At 40.1% G+C, this 13,857-nt stretch overlaps 1 protein-coding gene and 1 long non-coding RNA gene across 11 annotated transcripts in view; one reads left to right on the top strand and one right to left on the bottom strand.

Moving 5' to 3' along the window:
• celf6 (CUGBP Elav-like family member 6) overlaps positions 1 to 13,857 on the bottom strand; it is a 426,206-nt gene that overhangs the window by 24,048 nt on the left and 388,301 nt on the right. For 9 of the 10 annotated variants that reach the window (XR_009815640.2, XM_061964507.2, XM_061964510.2 and 6 more), the window contains one exon: positions 388 to 537. The exons of the other annotated variant lie outside the window; for it this stretch is intronic. Coding sequence is in view for 8 of the 9 variants with exons in the window: in XM_061964507.2 (XP_061820491.2) it covers positions 410 to 537 (128 nt within the window). In the remaining variant the exon portion in view is untranslated. The remainder of the gene's footprint in view (positions 1 to 387; positions 538 to 13,857) is intronic. 10 annotated transcript variants of the gene reach the window in all.
• Positions 1 to 13,857, top strand: part of LOC133608893 (uncharacterized) — a 257,241-nt gene that overhangs the window by 49,593 nt on the left and 193,791 nt on the right. The gene's annotated exons all lie outside the window — the stretch shown is intronic.

Raw genomic sequence — 13,857 nt, 5'->3', positions numbered from 1 at the left:
GTAGTCAGTTTTTCTAGAGTCAGACTTTCAACCCTTTTGGAAGCTTTTTGTGAATTTGAAGACTAACCATTCTCTTCGATCACCAGTACTGCCTCCTGTCTTCAAGTAATTATGCACAGCTGGGTATTGATGTCATCAATTTTGCACTGGAGCATCCAGCCATTAATGGGAAACACAGAATAGATATGACAATTGGCTCGATTAGGGTCGACGTGACAGAACCTCTCGTAAAGCTGTTACTGTTACACATTCAGGCCCCTCATAGGGACAAAGTGGGAAGGTATTTTTACTCAACTTATGCCTTTTGTATGACAACAACAAAGCAAATTGACCATTAAGAATAGGTAAGAGAACAGGCGGAGTGTTGGGCTTGAGGTGTCCTCATACCTTCATCCAGACTGCAGACCAGTCAGTAAGGTCGGTTGGCGTCCTTTGGCCGCTTTAGCTGCACCTTCAGCCTCTTCATGCCTATTTGAAAGCCGTTCATGGCCTGGATGGCTGCTTGGGCGCTGGATGGGTTATCAAAACTCACAAAGCCTGAGACCAGAACACAGATGGGCGGACAAAAGAGAATGGGAGAGCGGAGAAAAGCACAAGAAAGAGTGACGGGAGGGAGACGGGAGGAAGAGCAGACGAGACAGCGTTTGAAAGGAGACTCCTTTTAACTCGCAACAATGAGATGACAATAGCTCTTTGTTTTCTTTTTCGCCGTATTAATTGAACATCTCAGAATTAGGAAGAGATTACATAAAATTGCACAAAGGCCAATAAGGCTATTAGAAACTCAAAACTGAACCCAAACAGAACAAAAAACGTATAATACATTTACCGAGATTAAGGAGAGAACATACAGTATGTGGTGCAGACTGTTAGTGTGAGGTAATCGATTTTTAGTCTTAAGGCCTCAAACAGTACAGGTCAGTTCATTTTGGATCCAATACAGTACTGTGTCCTATTTTTTTGTTTGTACTGTAACATAACTCTTCTCTTCCTGAACCTCTGCACACAAAAGGGTGATCATTTGTCAAAACATGCACCCGGGTTGTGTGGCCTGTGTTATGCTTCTGACAAATACACCACAGGGTGGCACTGTTATTAAAACCCAACAGTTTGACCCCCATAAATCGGATTGACTTAAAATTTCTCATACAGCTCATTGCACTCTGGAAAACAACACACTGTAACTCAAGGGTATTTTGCTGCATCACAGTGGAATTTAGTACATATCTTCAGGGGGCAGACAAGCACATGCGTGTGAAATTTTAGCGAAATTCATTGAAAAATATGGTTGCCATTAAGCGAAACATCTTGACATGACCCCAGGTGAGACTCATACCGTAATTTCCAGAAATGTTTCCCACATTTTTAACCCTGTGCATTGTACATTGCTGCAGGTGATTTATGGGTCGGTCCGGTTTCACAAGCTTCACATGCCTCCTCACATCACACCAATGAAATTGCCGAACAGGTCACAGTGGACCAATACAATTGTTAATAAATCAAACTCACTCCCGCAATCACTCAGTCAACAATTTAGCATGTTATGGACTCACTATTGCCACAAAAGATCTACCTAGCTATCGATTAAGAAAACAGCCGCTGCACGGGGTACATTTAGAGGCGGAATAGTACCGAATATGATTCATTAGTATCGCAGTACTATACTAATACCGGTATAAGTAGTAGTGTTGTTGTTGAAGGAACAAGCAAGCGTTGTGATGCGTTTGTGAAATGAATGCGCCACCGTATTATCTAAAATGAACAAAAAAATATGAAAATATATATTATGAATGTGCCGTTTACTAAATTACACACATACTTACAGCATGTTTATAAAACCTTGATGGAGGTCTCTGGATGTTTTTAGAGCGCCTTAATAGAGCAACTCCCATTGACTCCATTGTTAGTTGACTTCTGGAAGTGTTATATTTATCTGTTAAAATGCATAAAAAAGAAAAATGTGTTCTTGTCTCACATAAGGATTGTAAATGATAGACAAAATTGCAAAAAAAAAAAAGTGCAGTTCCCCTTTAAATTTATGAACCAACAAGAGCACCTGTGTAAATATTTCATATTTTAATGTGTACACACCTGCGGCTTAAACTTGTGCAGCCTATATATGAGAATGTTTGTATGTGCCTTTATTCTAGCGTGTCTTCCAGAGTAATTTGACCATAACCCACACGGGGCGCCATAAATGTGATTTAAATTCTGATCCAGCTTACAGTGCATCCGGAAAGTATTTACAGCGCTTCACTCTTTCCACATTTTGTTATGTTAGTTTTATTCCAAAATGGAATAAAATCATGTTTGTGCTTACAATTCTACAGACATTAGCCCATAATGACAATATGAATTTTTTTATTTTTTTTTATTTTTTTTTACAAATGTTTTATAAAAAAAAAAAATCACATGTACATAAGTATTCACAGCCTTTGCTCAATACTTTGTTGATGCAACTTTGGCTGCAATTACAACCGCAAGTCTTTTTAATACGATGCCACAATCTTGGTACACCTATCTTTGGGCAATTTCACCCATTCCTCTTTGCGGCACCTTTCAAGCTCCATCGGGTTGGATGGAAAGCTCTGGTTTTCATCTGTACATTGCTGCATTCATTTTTCACTCTATCCTGACTAGTCTCCCAGTTCCTGCCGCCGAAAAAACATCCCCACAGCACGATGCTGCCACCACAATGCTTCACTGGTATTGTCCTGGTTTCCTCCAATCATGAAGGCTGTCATTCACGTTAAAGAGTTCAATATTTGTCTCATCAGACCAGATAATTTTGTTTGCCATCGTCTGAGTGTTTCTGGTGCATTTTGGCAAACATTTTAATCAGAAATGGCTTCTGTCTGGCCACTATACCATACAGGCCTGATTAGTGGATTGCTGTAGAGATGGTTGTCCTTCTAAAATGATCTCTCTCCCTCTCTACAGGGGCATGCTAGACAAACCCTAACTAGACTAAAATGAATGCAGCAATGTACAGAGACATCCTGGATGAAAACCAGCAATTTCCATCCAATCTGATAAAGCTTTAGAGATGTTGCGAAGAGGAATGGGCGAAACTGCCCAAATACAAGCGTGCCAAGCTTGTGACATCGTATTAAAAAATACTTGAGGCTGTAATTGCTCCCAAAGGTGCATCAACAAAGTATTAAAGCAAAGGCTGTGAATATTTAAATTCATGTTTTTTTTAAATACATTTTAAAAATAATAAAAAATAAAAAACACTTTTCCCCATTGTCATTATGGGGTATTTATTGTCTGTGGAATTTTGAGGACACAAATTATTTAATTCCATTGTGGAATAAGGCGATAACGTGACAAAATGTGGAAAAAGTGAAGCGTGAAGACTTTCCAGATGCATTGTAAATACAAACATCATAGTTTACTGTAGCACAAAGATATAATGTCCGCCTCCTAAATCAGGAAAAATTGTTAGGACATCTTTTGCTCACATTACTCACATACTGTACATGCACATTACACATGGAGCCTTTTACTATGCATATTACAGTGTGAATGTTCATACCAATGCTCCTGTATTTACTAGATTGCTGTGACCGAAACATATACCTTCAATTTTGTACGTCTGTGACCAAGCATGGAGCAGAGTAAAGGGCATCGGGTTGGGACCAGATCCGAACCGTGGGGGCTCAGGAGCTGGGGGGAGGTTGCCGAATGTAGGGGCCTGCATCACTGAGTTATCACCCGGGTGTCAAGGCGCAATGAGAGCGCAGGTTTCCACACCGGGACTCCGCGCCTGTTCTTCTTATCAGACGCCGCTGTGATTGACGGCCCGAATTTTCCGCCTGCCAGCTGATTTCATCACACGGCTACGGGTCCAATTTAATTTGGGGGTAGAGGGCAGGCTTTTGTCAGTACGGATGAGATAAGGCTGCTGCTTTTACAAACCCTTTAAACAAACGGAGCAGGCAAGGGCCTGTCAGTTGGCAGTGATCCCCTCACCCCCTCCACCACCACCGTGTACTTCCTCCCCAACACACTTCTGATCCCACCAACTGGAATTAATGAATCGCCATACCTCACATTTACATCCTCGTGTCAAAAAGTAGGTGATAGGAAGTTGGAATGTGGACAGAGGCGGGATATTGTTGGAGGACAGCAAGTTCGCCACAAACTTTATGAATATTAGTTAATTGGCTCTTTTCCCAAGACAGTTTAGGGGTGGATTTAGAGCAGGCTCTTTGGGGGATTTCTAAAAAGGCTAGAGCATATTGGGATGCTAAATAGTCAATTCTTAAGAGTCGATGCTGTATGAATACCAACACAGTTAAGCATTAATCATTTTAAATCAATACTATAATAGATTCAGAACCGGACTGGATTTTGTGGCAGCATTCCAGTATCACTGTGTTATAACTTTGTTTTATCTGAAGAAATTGTAGATATTCAGGGTTTCCCCCAGTTTGAAATCTACATGTGGGGGGCGTGGCTACGGGGTGGTCAATGAGACATTGTATAATTTCCATAATTTGTGATGATGCATATATATATTTTAATGCTAAAATAATGTACATACATTTAAAGGCCTACTGAAACCCACTACTACCAACCACGCAGTCTGATAGTTTATATATCAATGATGAAATCTTAACATTGCAACACATGCCAATACGGCCGGGTTAGCTTACTAAAGTGCAATTTTAAATTTCGCGCGAAATATCCTGCTGAAAACGTCTCGGTATGATGACGTCAGCGCATGACGTCACGGATTGTGGAGGACATTTTGGGACAGCATGGTGGCCAGCTATTAAGTCGTCTGTTTTCATCGCAAAATTCCATAGTATTCTGGACATCTGTGTTGGTGAATCTTTTGCAATTTGTTCAATGAACAATGGAGACAGCAAAGAAGAAAGCTGTAGGTGGGAAGCGGTGTATTGCGGCAGGTGTTGTCCCGGATAACGCACCCCCGCCGTAGAATGCACCCCCTGACTTGTGCCGGATAACACAGCCGGTGTTTCATTGTTTACATTCCCGGAAGATGACAGTCAAGCTTTACCATTGGCCTGTGGAGAACTGGGACAACAGAGACTCTTACCAGGAGGACTTTGAGTTGGATGCGCAGACGCGGTACCGTGAGTACGCATGCAGCTGTGGCTTCCAAACATTTGATCGCTTGCCCGTACGTGCGTGCCGTTATGTGCATGTCACATACGTAACTTTGGGGAAATATATGTGCTGTACGAACTTTGGGGAGGTGAACGGTACTTTGGGCTGTGAGATTGAGTGTGTTGTGCAGGTGTTTGAGTTGTATTGGCGGGTTATATGGACGGGAAGGGGGAGGTGTTTGTTATGCGGGATTAATTTGTGGCATATTAAATATAAGCCTGGTTGTGTTGTGGCTAATAGATCATATATATGTCTTGTGTTTATTTACTGTTTTAGTCATTCCCAGCTGAATATCAGGTCCCACCCGCCTCTCACAGCATCTTCGCTATCTGAATCGCTCCCACTGCCCTCTAGTCCTTCACTCTCACTTTCCTCATCCACAAATCTTTCATCCTTGCTCAAATTAATGGGGAAATTGTCGCTTTCTCGGTCCGAATCGCTCTCGCTGCTGGTGGCCATGATTGTAAACAATGTGCGGATGTGAGGAGCTCCACAACCTGTGACGTCACGCTACTCGTCTGCTACTTCCGGTACAGGCAAGGCTTTTTTATCAGCGACCAAAAGTTGCGAACTTTATCGTCGATGTTCTCTACTAAATCCTTTCAGCAAAAATATGGCAATATCGCGAAATGATCAAGTATGACACATAGAATGGACCTGCTCTCCCCGTTTAAATAAGAACATCGCATTTCAGTAGGCCTTTAAAAACAAGTTTGTGTTATTAGTAATTAGTATTAACATATTTGTTATATGGTTTTGCTATATTTTTATAATTGTGATTATTGTACAAAATATATTAATATTGAATACCAGTGGCAGCTGCTCGTCTTTCAACTCCAGTAAGCTATTTTTCAGCTACTCTTCAAACATGAGTACAAGTCTCCAATAACATAAAAAAGACATAAACATGCTAGGAACAACGGAATGAAAGTTGAAAAATGCTTTGGTAATGTTTTATATTTCAAGATTGCTGATTTGCTCATTTTGCCGTTAATCAAAAAGGGATTCAGCCCAGGCAGGTCATCCAATCATCATGCGGAGGGGCGGGACAAAGTTGAGTATTTATCCAATAATTATCTACAAAACCCAAAACCAGTGAAGTTTGCATGTTGTGTAAATCGTAAATAAAAACAGAATACAATGATTTTAAAATCCCTTTCAACCTATATTAAATTGAATAGACTGCAAAGACAAGATACTTAACATTCGAACTGGAAAACTTTTTGCAAATATTAGCTCATTTGGAATTTGATGCCTGCAACATGTTTCAAAAAAGCTGACACAAGTGGAAAAAAAAGACTGAGAAAGTTGAGGAATGCTCATCAAACACTTATTTGGCACATCCCACAGGTGAACAAGCTAATTGGGAACAGGTGGGTGCCATGATTGGCTATAAAAGCAGCTTCCATGAAATGCTCAGTCATTCACAAACAAGGATGGGGCGAGCGTCACCACTTTGTGAACAAATGCGTGAGCATATTGTCGAACAGTTTAAGAACAACATTTCTCAACGAGCTATTGCAAGGAATTCATGGATTTCACCATCTCCGGTCCGTAATATCATCAAAAGTTTCAGATAATCTGGAGAAATCACTGTACGTAAGCAGCAAGGCCGGAAACCAACATTAAATGCCCGTGACCTTCGATCCCTCAGGCGGTACTGCATCAAAAAGCGACATCAGTGTGTGAAGGATATCACCACATGGGCTAAGGAACACTTCAGAAAACCACTGTCAGTAACTGCAGTTTGTCGTTACATTTATAAGTGCAAGTTAAAACTCTACTATGCAAAGCCTAAGTCATTTATCAACAACACCCAGAAACGCCGCCAGCTTCGCTGGGCCTGAGTTCATCTAAGATGGACTGATGCAAAGTGGAAAAGTGTTCTGTGGTCTGATGAGTCCACATTTCAAGTTGTTTTTGGAAACTGTGGATGTCGTGTCCTCTGGAACAAAGAGGAAAAGAACCATTCGGATTGTTATAGGCCCAAAGTTCAAAAGCCAGCATCTGTGATGGTATGAGGGTGTATTAGTGCCCAAGGCATGGGTAACTCACACATCTGTGAAGGCACCAAAGGTACATACAGGTTTTGGAGCATCCTATATTGCCATCCAAGCAACGTCTTTTTCATGGACGACCCTATTTTTTTCAGCAAGACAAAGCCAAGCCACATTCTGCATGTGTTACAACAGTGTGGCATTGTCGTAAATGAGTGCGGGTACTAGACTGGCCAGACCTGTATCCCATTGAAAATGTGTGGCGCATTATGAAGCGTAAAATACCACAACGGAGACCCCGGACTGTTAAACAACTTAAGCTGTACATCAAGCAAGAATGGGAAAGAAATCCACCTGAAAAGCTTAAAAAATTGGTCTCCTCAGTTCCCAAACATTTACTGAGTGTTGTTAAAAGAAAAGGTCATGTAACAAAGTGGTAAAAATGCCCCTGTGCCAACTTTTTTGCAATGTGTCACTGCCATTAAATTCAAAGTAAATGATGATTTGCAAAAAAAAAAAAAAGTTACTCTGTTCGAACATTAAGTATCTTGTCATTGCAGTCTATTCAATTGAATATAAGTTGAAAAGGATTTGCAAATCATTGTATTCTATTTTTTTTAACGATTTACACAAGTGCCAACTTCACTGGTTTTGGATTTTGTACATGTGTTTTGTCTGGACCTGTTACATGACTCTTTTTCACCAATACAACCTAAGCACTAGTGATGTTTGAAACCATTTCACAAATCAAACGAAGTCTGGCAGTCACATGACCACACTCAAAACTCTTGGCAGCTCCACTGTAAAGTCACTTGCTGTATTTACGTTGCAGGGCAATCAAAAGCAACAGTACGCATCTTCCATCAATGTTCACCTTCCAAACTACAAAAAACCCAGCAATATCATACCCATGTCCTCTCCGTCAGCAGAAATGTTAATATTTTGTCCTACAAGAACTCCACTTCCAACTAGACAAAACATGTTGTAAGTTGTAGATGTTTTTCATGTGCTACCATTAACTCTGTTATAACATCATATCCTAAGTACCACTGTATGCTTGCCTCATTCTTGTGACAACCCTGCATGTGACTGAAGTCTTAAAGGGGAACCACACTTTTTTTTGGAATGTTGCCTATCGTTCACAATCATTATGAGGAACAAGAACACGTCTCTTTTTTTTTTTTACGATGATGAAAAAAAAACACGCTTGAAAGATGCAGCTAATGGAAGTCACTGTTGTAACCTTAAAAGCCCTCTAAAACAGTGGTTCTTAACCTGGGTTCGATCGAATCCTAGGGGTTCGGTGAGTCGGCCTCAGGGGGTGTGTAATTTGTTGTGAGTTTTCACTAAAGAAGGGTTCGGTGAATGCGCATATGAAACTGGTGGGGCTCGGTACCTCCAACAAGGTAAAGAACCACTGGTCTAAAACAACTTCAAAACCCTCCAAGAACATTTTATATACACACTGTAAGTCTATATATAACGTAGTAACAGATATATCATATGTTCAATATTTACAGATTTTTTTCCGCGATTTTTGTTTCCATAGCAGCGCACGTCTGGCTTCAGGCAACATGTGTGTTCCTACTTCCGGAATCAAACATGCGGGTGTGTTCTAATCAATGCCGACTTGAGAATTCACAACCTTATCTTTTTTAAACTAAATATACTGCAGCTTATAGAAGTCAGCACGAAGGAAGAGTGAGACCTTGGAGGAGACAAAAACCGGGAGAGGGGGATGAAAGCGATTTTGAGACTATAAATATGGAAATTGGAGCCAAGCTATTTCGACATAAATGGATTGCTTACCCAACAGGAAACGTCCCCGGCCAGCTGGACCAGACGAAAAACTGTCTATCGAGTGAGTCACTTTAATATCGATCATGATACATGCAGCACGCAATGCGTGTTATTACAATTACAATGCATACGCTGTCTGGCTAGCTCAGGTGTGTACAAACAAAACATGATACTGTTATGATTGTTCATGTTTTTCAGTCAGTACAAAATGGTTTCGTGTCACAGTGTTGTGTATTACAAACTCAAACGCGTTTTGTGTTGTTGCAGAAGCTAGTTTATCTCTTGCCCTAGTTAGCTTTTACGGCTAATACCGAAGCACAATAATGTGTTACTACGATAGAAAAAGAGTTCTTCAGTGTTCGCTCTTACAATAACAACAGCTTGGTTATTATACAGGTTACAGAACGTAAATGAAGTAGTGTTGACAAATTTTGAATGCCTTTTTAAAGTGCTTAAAAAATATTATTAACTGTATTGCCAGCCACCGAGAACGAGCCAATTTTTATATGTTAGAAAGAGGAAAAAAAAAGTTTTGTCTTCTTGTCTCTAATAATGATTATGAACGATAGGCAAAATTCCAAAAAAGTGCAGTTCCCCTATAACAGGGGTCGGCAACCTTTACCAGTCAAAGAGCCATTTTGACCAGTTTCACAAATTAAAGATAACAATGGGAGCCACAAATTTTTTTTGAAATTTAAATTGAAATAACACTGCATAATCAGTTTTTTTTTTTTTTTTGCTTTGTGCTATGTATAAACCAGGGGTCTCAGACACGCTGCCCATTCCTTAATATGGAATTTAAATGCTAGTGCGGCACGCGGGTTTTATATGAATGTCGCTTGTCAGCGTCATGCGTGCCGTGATGGTACAGCATGTAGCACCCACTACAACCAGCGTGCCTGATCAGCCACACCTTGTATGGGGCTTTCGCTTGCTCACGTAGGTGACAGCAAGGCATACTTGGTCAACAACCACACAGGTTACACTGACGGTGTCGGTATAAAAAAAAAACAAAAAAACTTTAACACTCTTACTAATAATGCGCCACACTGTGAACCCACACTAAACAAGAATGACAAACACATTTCGGGAGAACATCTGCACCGTAACACAATATAAACACAACAGGACAAATACCCAGAATCCCATGCAGCCCTAACTCTTCCGGGATACATTATACACCCCCCCGCTACCAAACACCACCCACCTCAACCGACGCACAGAGAGTGGGGGGGGGGGGGGTTGGTGGTAGCAGGGGTGTATAATGTAGCCCGGAAGAGTCAGGGCTGCATGGGATTCTGGGTATTTATTCTGTTGTGTTTATGTTGTGTTAAGGTGCAGATGTTCTCTTGAAATGTGTTTGTCATTCTTGTTTGGTTTTGGTTCAAAGCGTGGTGCATTATTAGTAAGAGTGTTAAAGTTGTTTTATATGGTCACCGTCAGTGTAACCTGTGTGGCTGTTGACCAAGTATGCCTTGCTGTCACTTGCGTGTGCAAGCAGAAGATGCATATATCAAGAGGCTGGGCTGGCACGCTGTTAATACAGATTGTAGAGGGTGCTAAATACTGTAACCATCATGGTAGCCCTTATTATTATTGTAAGGATGAAAATCGGAGAATACTAATCCCGAGAGTTTTCTGCACGAGGCACTGAAATCCGGAAGTCTCCCGGGAAAATCGGGGGGGTCGGCAAGTAAGCTGCTGAGCCGCATCAGAGTGATCAAAGAGCCGCATGCGGCTCCGGAGCCGCGGGTTGTCGACCCCTGCCCTATAAGGAGTGGCACTATCTAGGAATAGCTGCAGTGTACTCAAACAACCACCAGGTAGCATCTGTAAGTAGATTAATATGTGTCATCTCTTTCTCTTTTGGATTTAATCAGGTCCTAACAGGTCAGTAGTGCATTCTTTACTCACACTTTAAGTGCATGACGAGGCAAAAATTCAACTTTACCTACTGTAATTTTGCTTCCATTTTCACTTTAAGCGAAAGTTCCGAATGCAATCAACCTCATAAGACCTGATACGCCCTAAAGCAAAAGAGATGATATGGTATTACGGAGTTGTGGAGAAGATAGTAGACCGGCCGTGCCAGCAACTTTAGGGTTCCAGGTTCGATTCCAGCTTCCGCCATCCTAGTCATGGCTGTTGTGTTCTTTGGGCAAGACACTTCACCCTCCTGATGGGTCGTGGTTAGCACCTTGCATGGCAGCTTCTGCCATCAGTGTGTGAATGTGTGTGTGAATAGGTGAATGTGACGTGTAATGTAAAGCGCTTTGAGTACAATTCCAGGTATAGCAAAGCGTTATAAAAACAGACTATTTACCATTTTTTTATCTGCTCACAGATGGTATCTGGTGGTTGTTTGATCACACTAAATCTAGTCCTGGATAGTCCCACTCCTTAAAATACCAGTAGAGTGGGAAAACAAGTTGTCTATTTTGAAGCTATTTTCATATGTATCTGATTTATGACACCACAAGACTTTCAAAGTTTGCTGATAAATAGATATGATCAAAATAGAATCAATCTCACGGAGATTCCCGAGCCCTTTTGAGGAGATAACGAGGAAGCCAGTCACGTGAGTGCGTGACATCGCACTAGGAACCAACAATCCCTTCCACATCAACAACATTGCTAATCAAGCCGACTTTGTGAGAGCCAACAATGATTACATTTGGAAAAAATATGATGTAGGACTTTATATTTTTGAGCCCAAACACAAAGAGGATGAGCTATAGTGTTAAACATACAAATGCTATAGTGCTAAACATAGAAACTAACCATAATACATCTTAATAACAAAAACACTAACTGTAATACTTTCACTCTCGCTGGTATGCCGACCAACGGGACACTCACATAATTCTGTTTAGATGAAGATTCAAACTCACAAAGGGTTAAAAAAAAGAGTTCCTGCAGAAAGTATCTTTGGGGTCTATTTCGCCATCTGGGGGGATGTGAAAGTCGACCAGCCTGTTGGTCCATGGCCACAATTGTCTACTACCAGGTTAGAGATGCATGAATTATAATCTAGAATTTACTTTTAGCAAGTTTGAGACGTAGCAAAAGCAGCAAAATGTGCATCTTAAGACGAGCAAATTATTCAAAGGATATTTACTTTGGATATTATGCGAATAAAACTAAGGCGTTATAATTAGTTTAATAAATTACAGTTAAATTAGTTAACTTCATCACCAAACAACTGGAAATATGTAATGCACTACATTGTAATTGGATTGTATACATGTTCAAAATAAACTGAAACTGAACTGAAAACCAACTGAGGACTACACAAGCAGGCATTTTGGTGGCGGAGGCACATACAAACTCCCTTTGAGGAAGAAATCCATGTTCTAGAAAGTCTATATAGAGGGTTATGGTCTCAGATGACAACAAATTACAAATCATTATTTTAGACACATCTTCAGTAAGGGTTTTTGAAAGGTTGAGTGTATTTGATTTGAAGAATCAATACTTTACACACCGATCAGGTCTACAACTATACAAGAAAACCATCAGAACACCACATAAGCAATCACTTTGGCACGACGGTAAGGAAAATCTTATTTTAAACAGAACCTCCACTTATTTGAAGTAGCCTGCAAATGAAGTGTGAAGTTAGTTGTTGTCTCTGTACAAGTCTTAAAATGTCTACTAGCACCATTTCCATTGGCACACATACAGTATGTACTGTTTTACATCATAGGTCAACACAATGGCCTTAAAAGGGTTGTATGATGATTTTTTTTTTTTTTACTACATTTAAAACGCCTCCTTGTGGTCTACATGACATGTAATTGTGGTTCTTTGGTGAACATTTTTTAAAATATTTTGTCTTACAGACCTCTTTTGAAGTCACTTTTTTACTCGCTTTCAAATGGGTTCGTTTTGAGAATCAGAGTTGTTAGATGCAAATGAACCTCTCCATACCACACCCTACCTGGCAGAAATTTTTTGTTTTTTTTAGCTTTCTTTTTTTTATTGTGCACTAAGGACATCAAAGACCACCAAAAGCCATCTGTTTTGAGTGATTTTCACCACAACACAACATCCCAGATGTTATAGTAAGATCAGCCCGTCTCCGTGGTTTGTTGTCAGCACTAAGAGGGAAGCGAAAATGCGGGCGGACGAAAGCGAGGAAGGAAGCCCAGCTGACGTACCGGTTTGGAACTATACGCTGACTAAGGTTAAACTTCTACCGAGTCTAACTTTTTTAATGCTAGATCCTCGAGTCGACGTATACATGTGTATATTGACAATAAATGGCTTTTCTCTTCTATATCATGTGCTTTGTTCAGGAGAGAACACACAGAAGTTAATACATATAAGAGAATAAATTAACAAATTAAAGACATTGTTTGACAAAAAAAGACTAAAATAATGCTAATCGGCAACAGTAGAAGAGAAAGTCAAACGCAAATATGGCGTAGACATCGAAAGGGTAAATATGATAAAATAAACTGGACATCTCATGTAAAAAATATACAACATCAAGTGGCAAGAAACATTTCAATAATGAAAAAGACAGAATATTTTCTGGACCAAAAGTCACTCCATATTCTCTACTGCTTGCTAGTGTTACCAGATCTAAGTTTTTGTGTGGAAATATTGGGAAGTCACTATAAAGGTATGCTTCAATCACTAATGCTGTTACAAAAAAGGTTTGTTAGAATAATACATAATGTTGGATGTAGAGAACGCTTGAACCCTTTATTGAATCAAAAATATTGAAATTCAGTGACTTGGTGCATTTGCAAACAGCTAAGATTATGTACAAAGTAAACTATGACCTGCTACCCAAGAATATACAACAATTCTTCTTAGCAAAAGAGTAGAAATAAAACCATAGAAAAAATTGCAGTTAAAAAATCTGTGTGCATGTAGAATACTTAAAACCTTTAGTATATCATTATGTGAAATC

The sequence above is a fragment of the Nerophis lumbriciformis genome, linkage group LG06 (genome assembly GCF_033978685.3).
Source record: "Nerophis lumbriciformis linkage group LG06, RoL_Nlum_v2.1, whole genome shotgun sequence".
Classification (NCBI taxonomy): domain Eukaryota; kingdom Metazoa; phylum Chordata; class Actinopteri; order Syngnathiformes; family Syngnathidae; genus Nerophis; species Nerophis lumbriciformis.
Note: the sequence above shows the minus strand (reverse complement) of the source record. Positions and strands in the feature narration are given on the sequence as shown.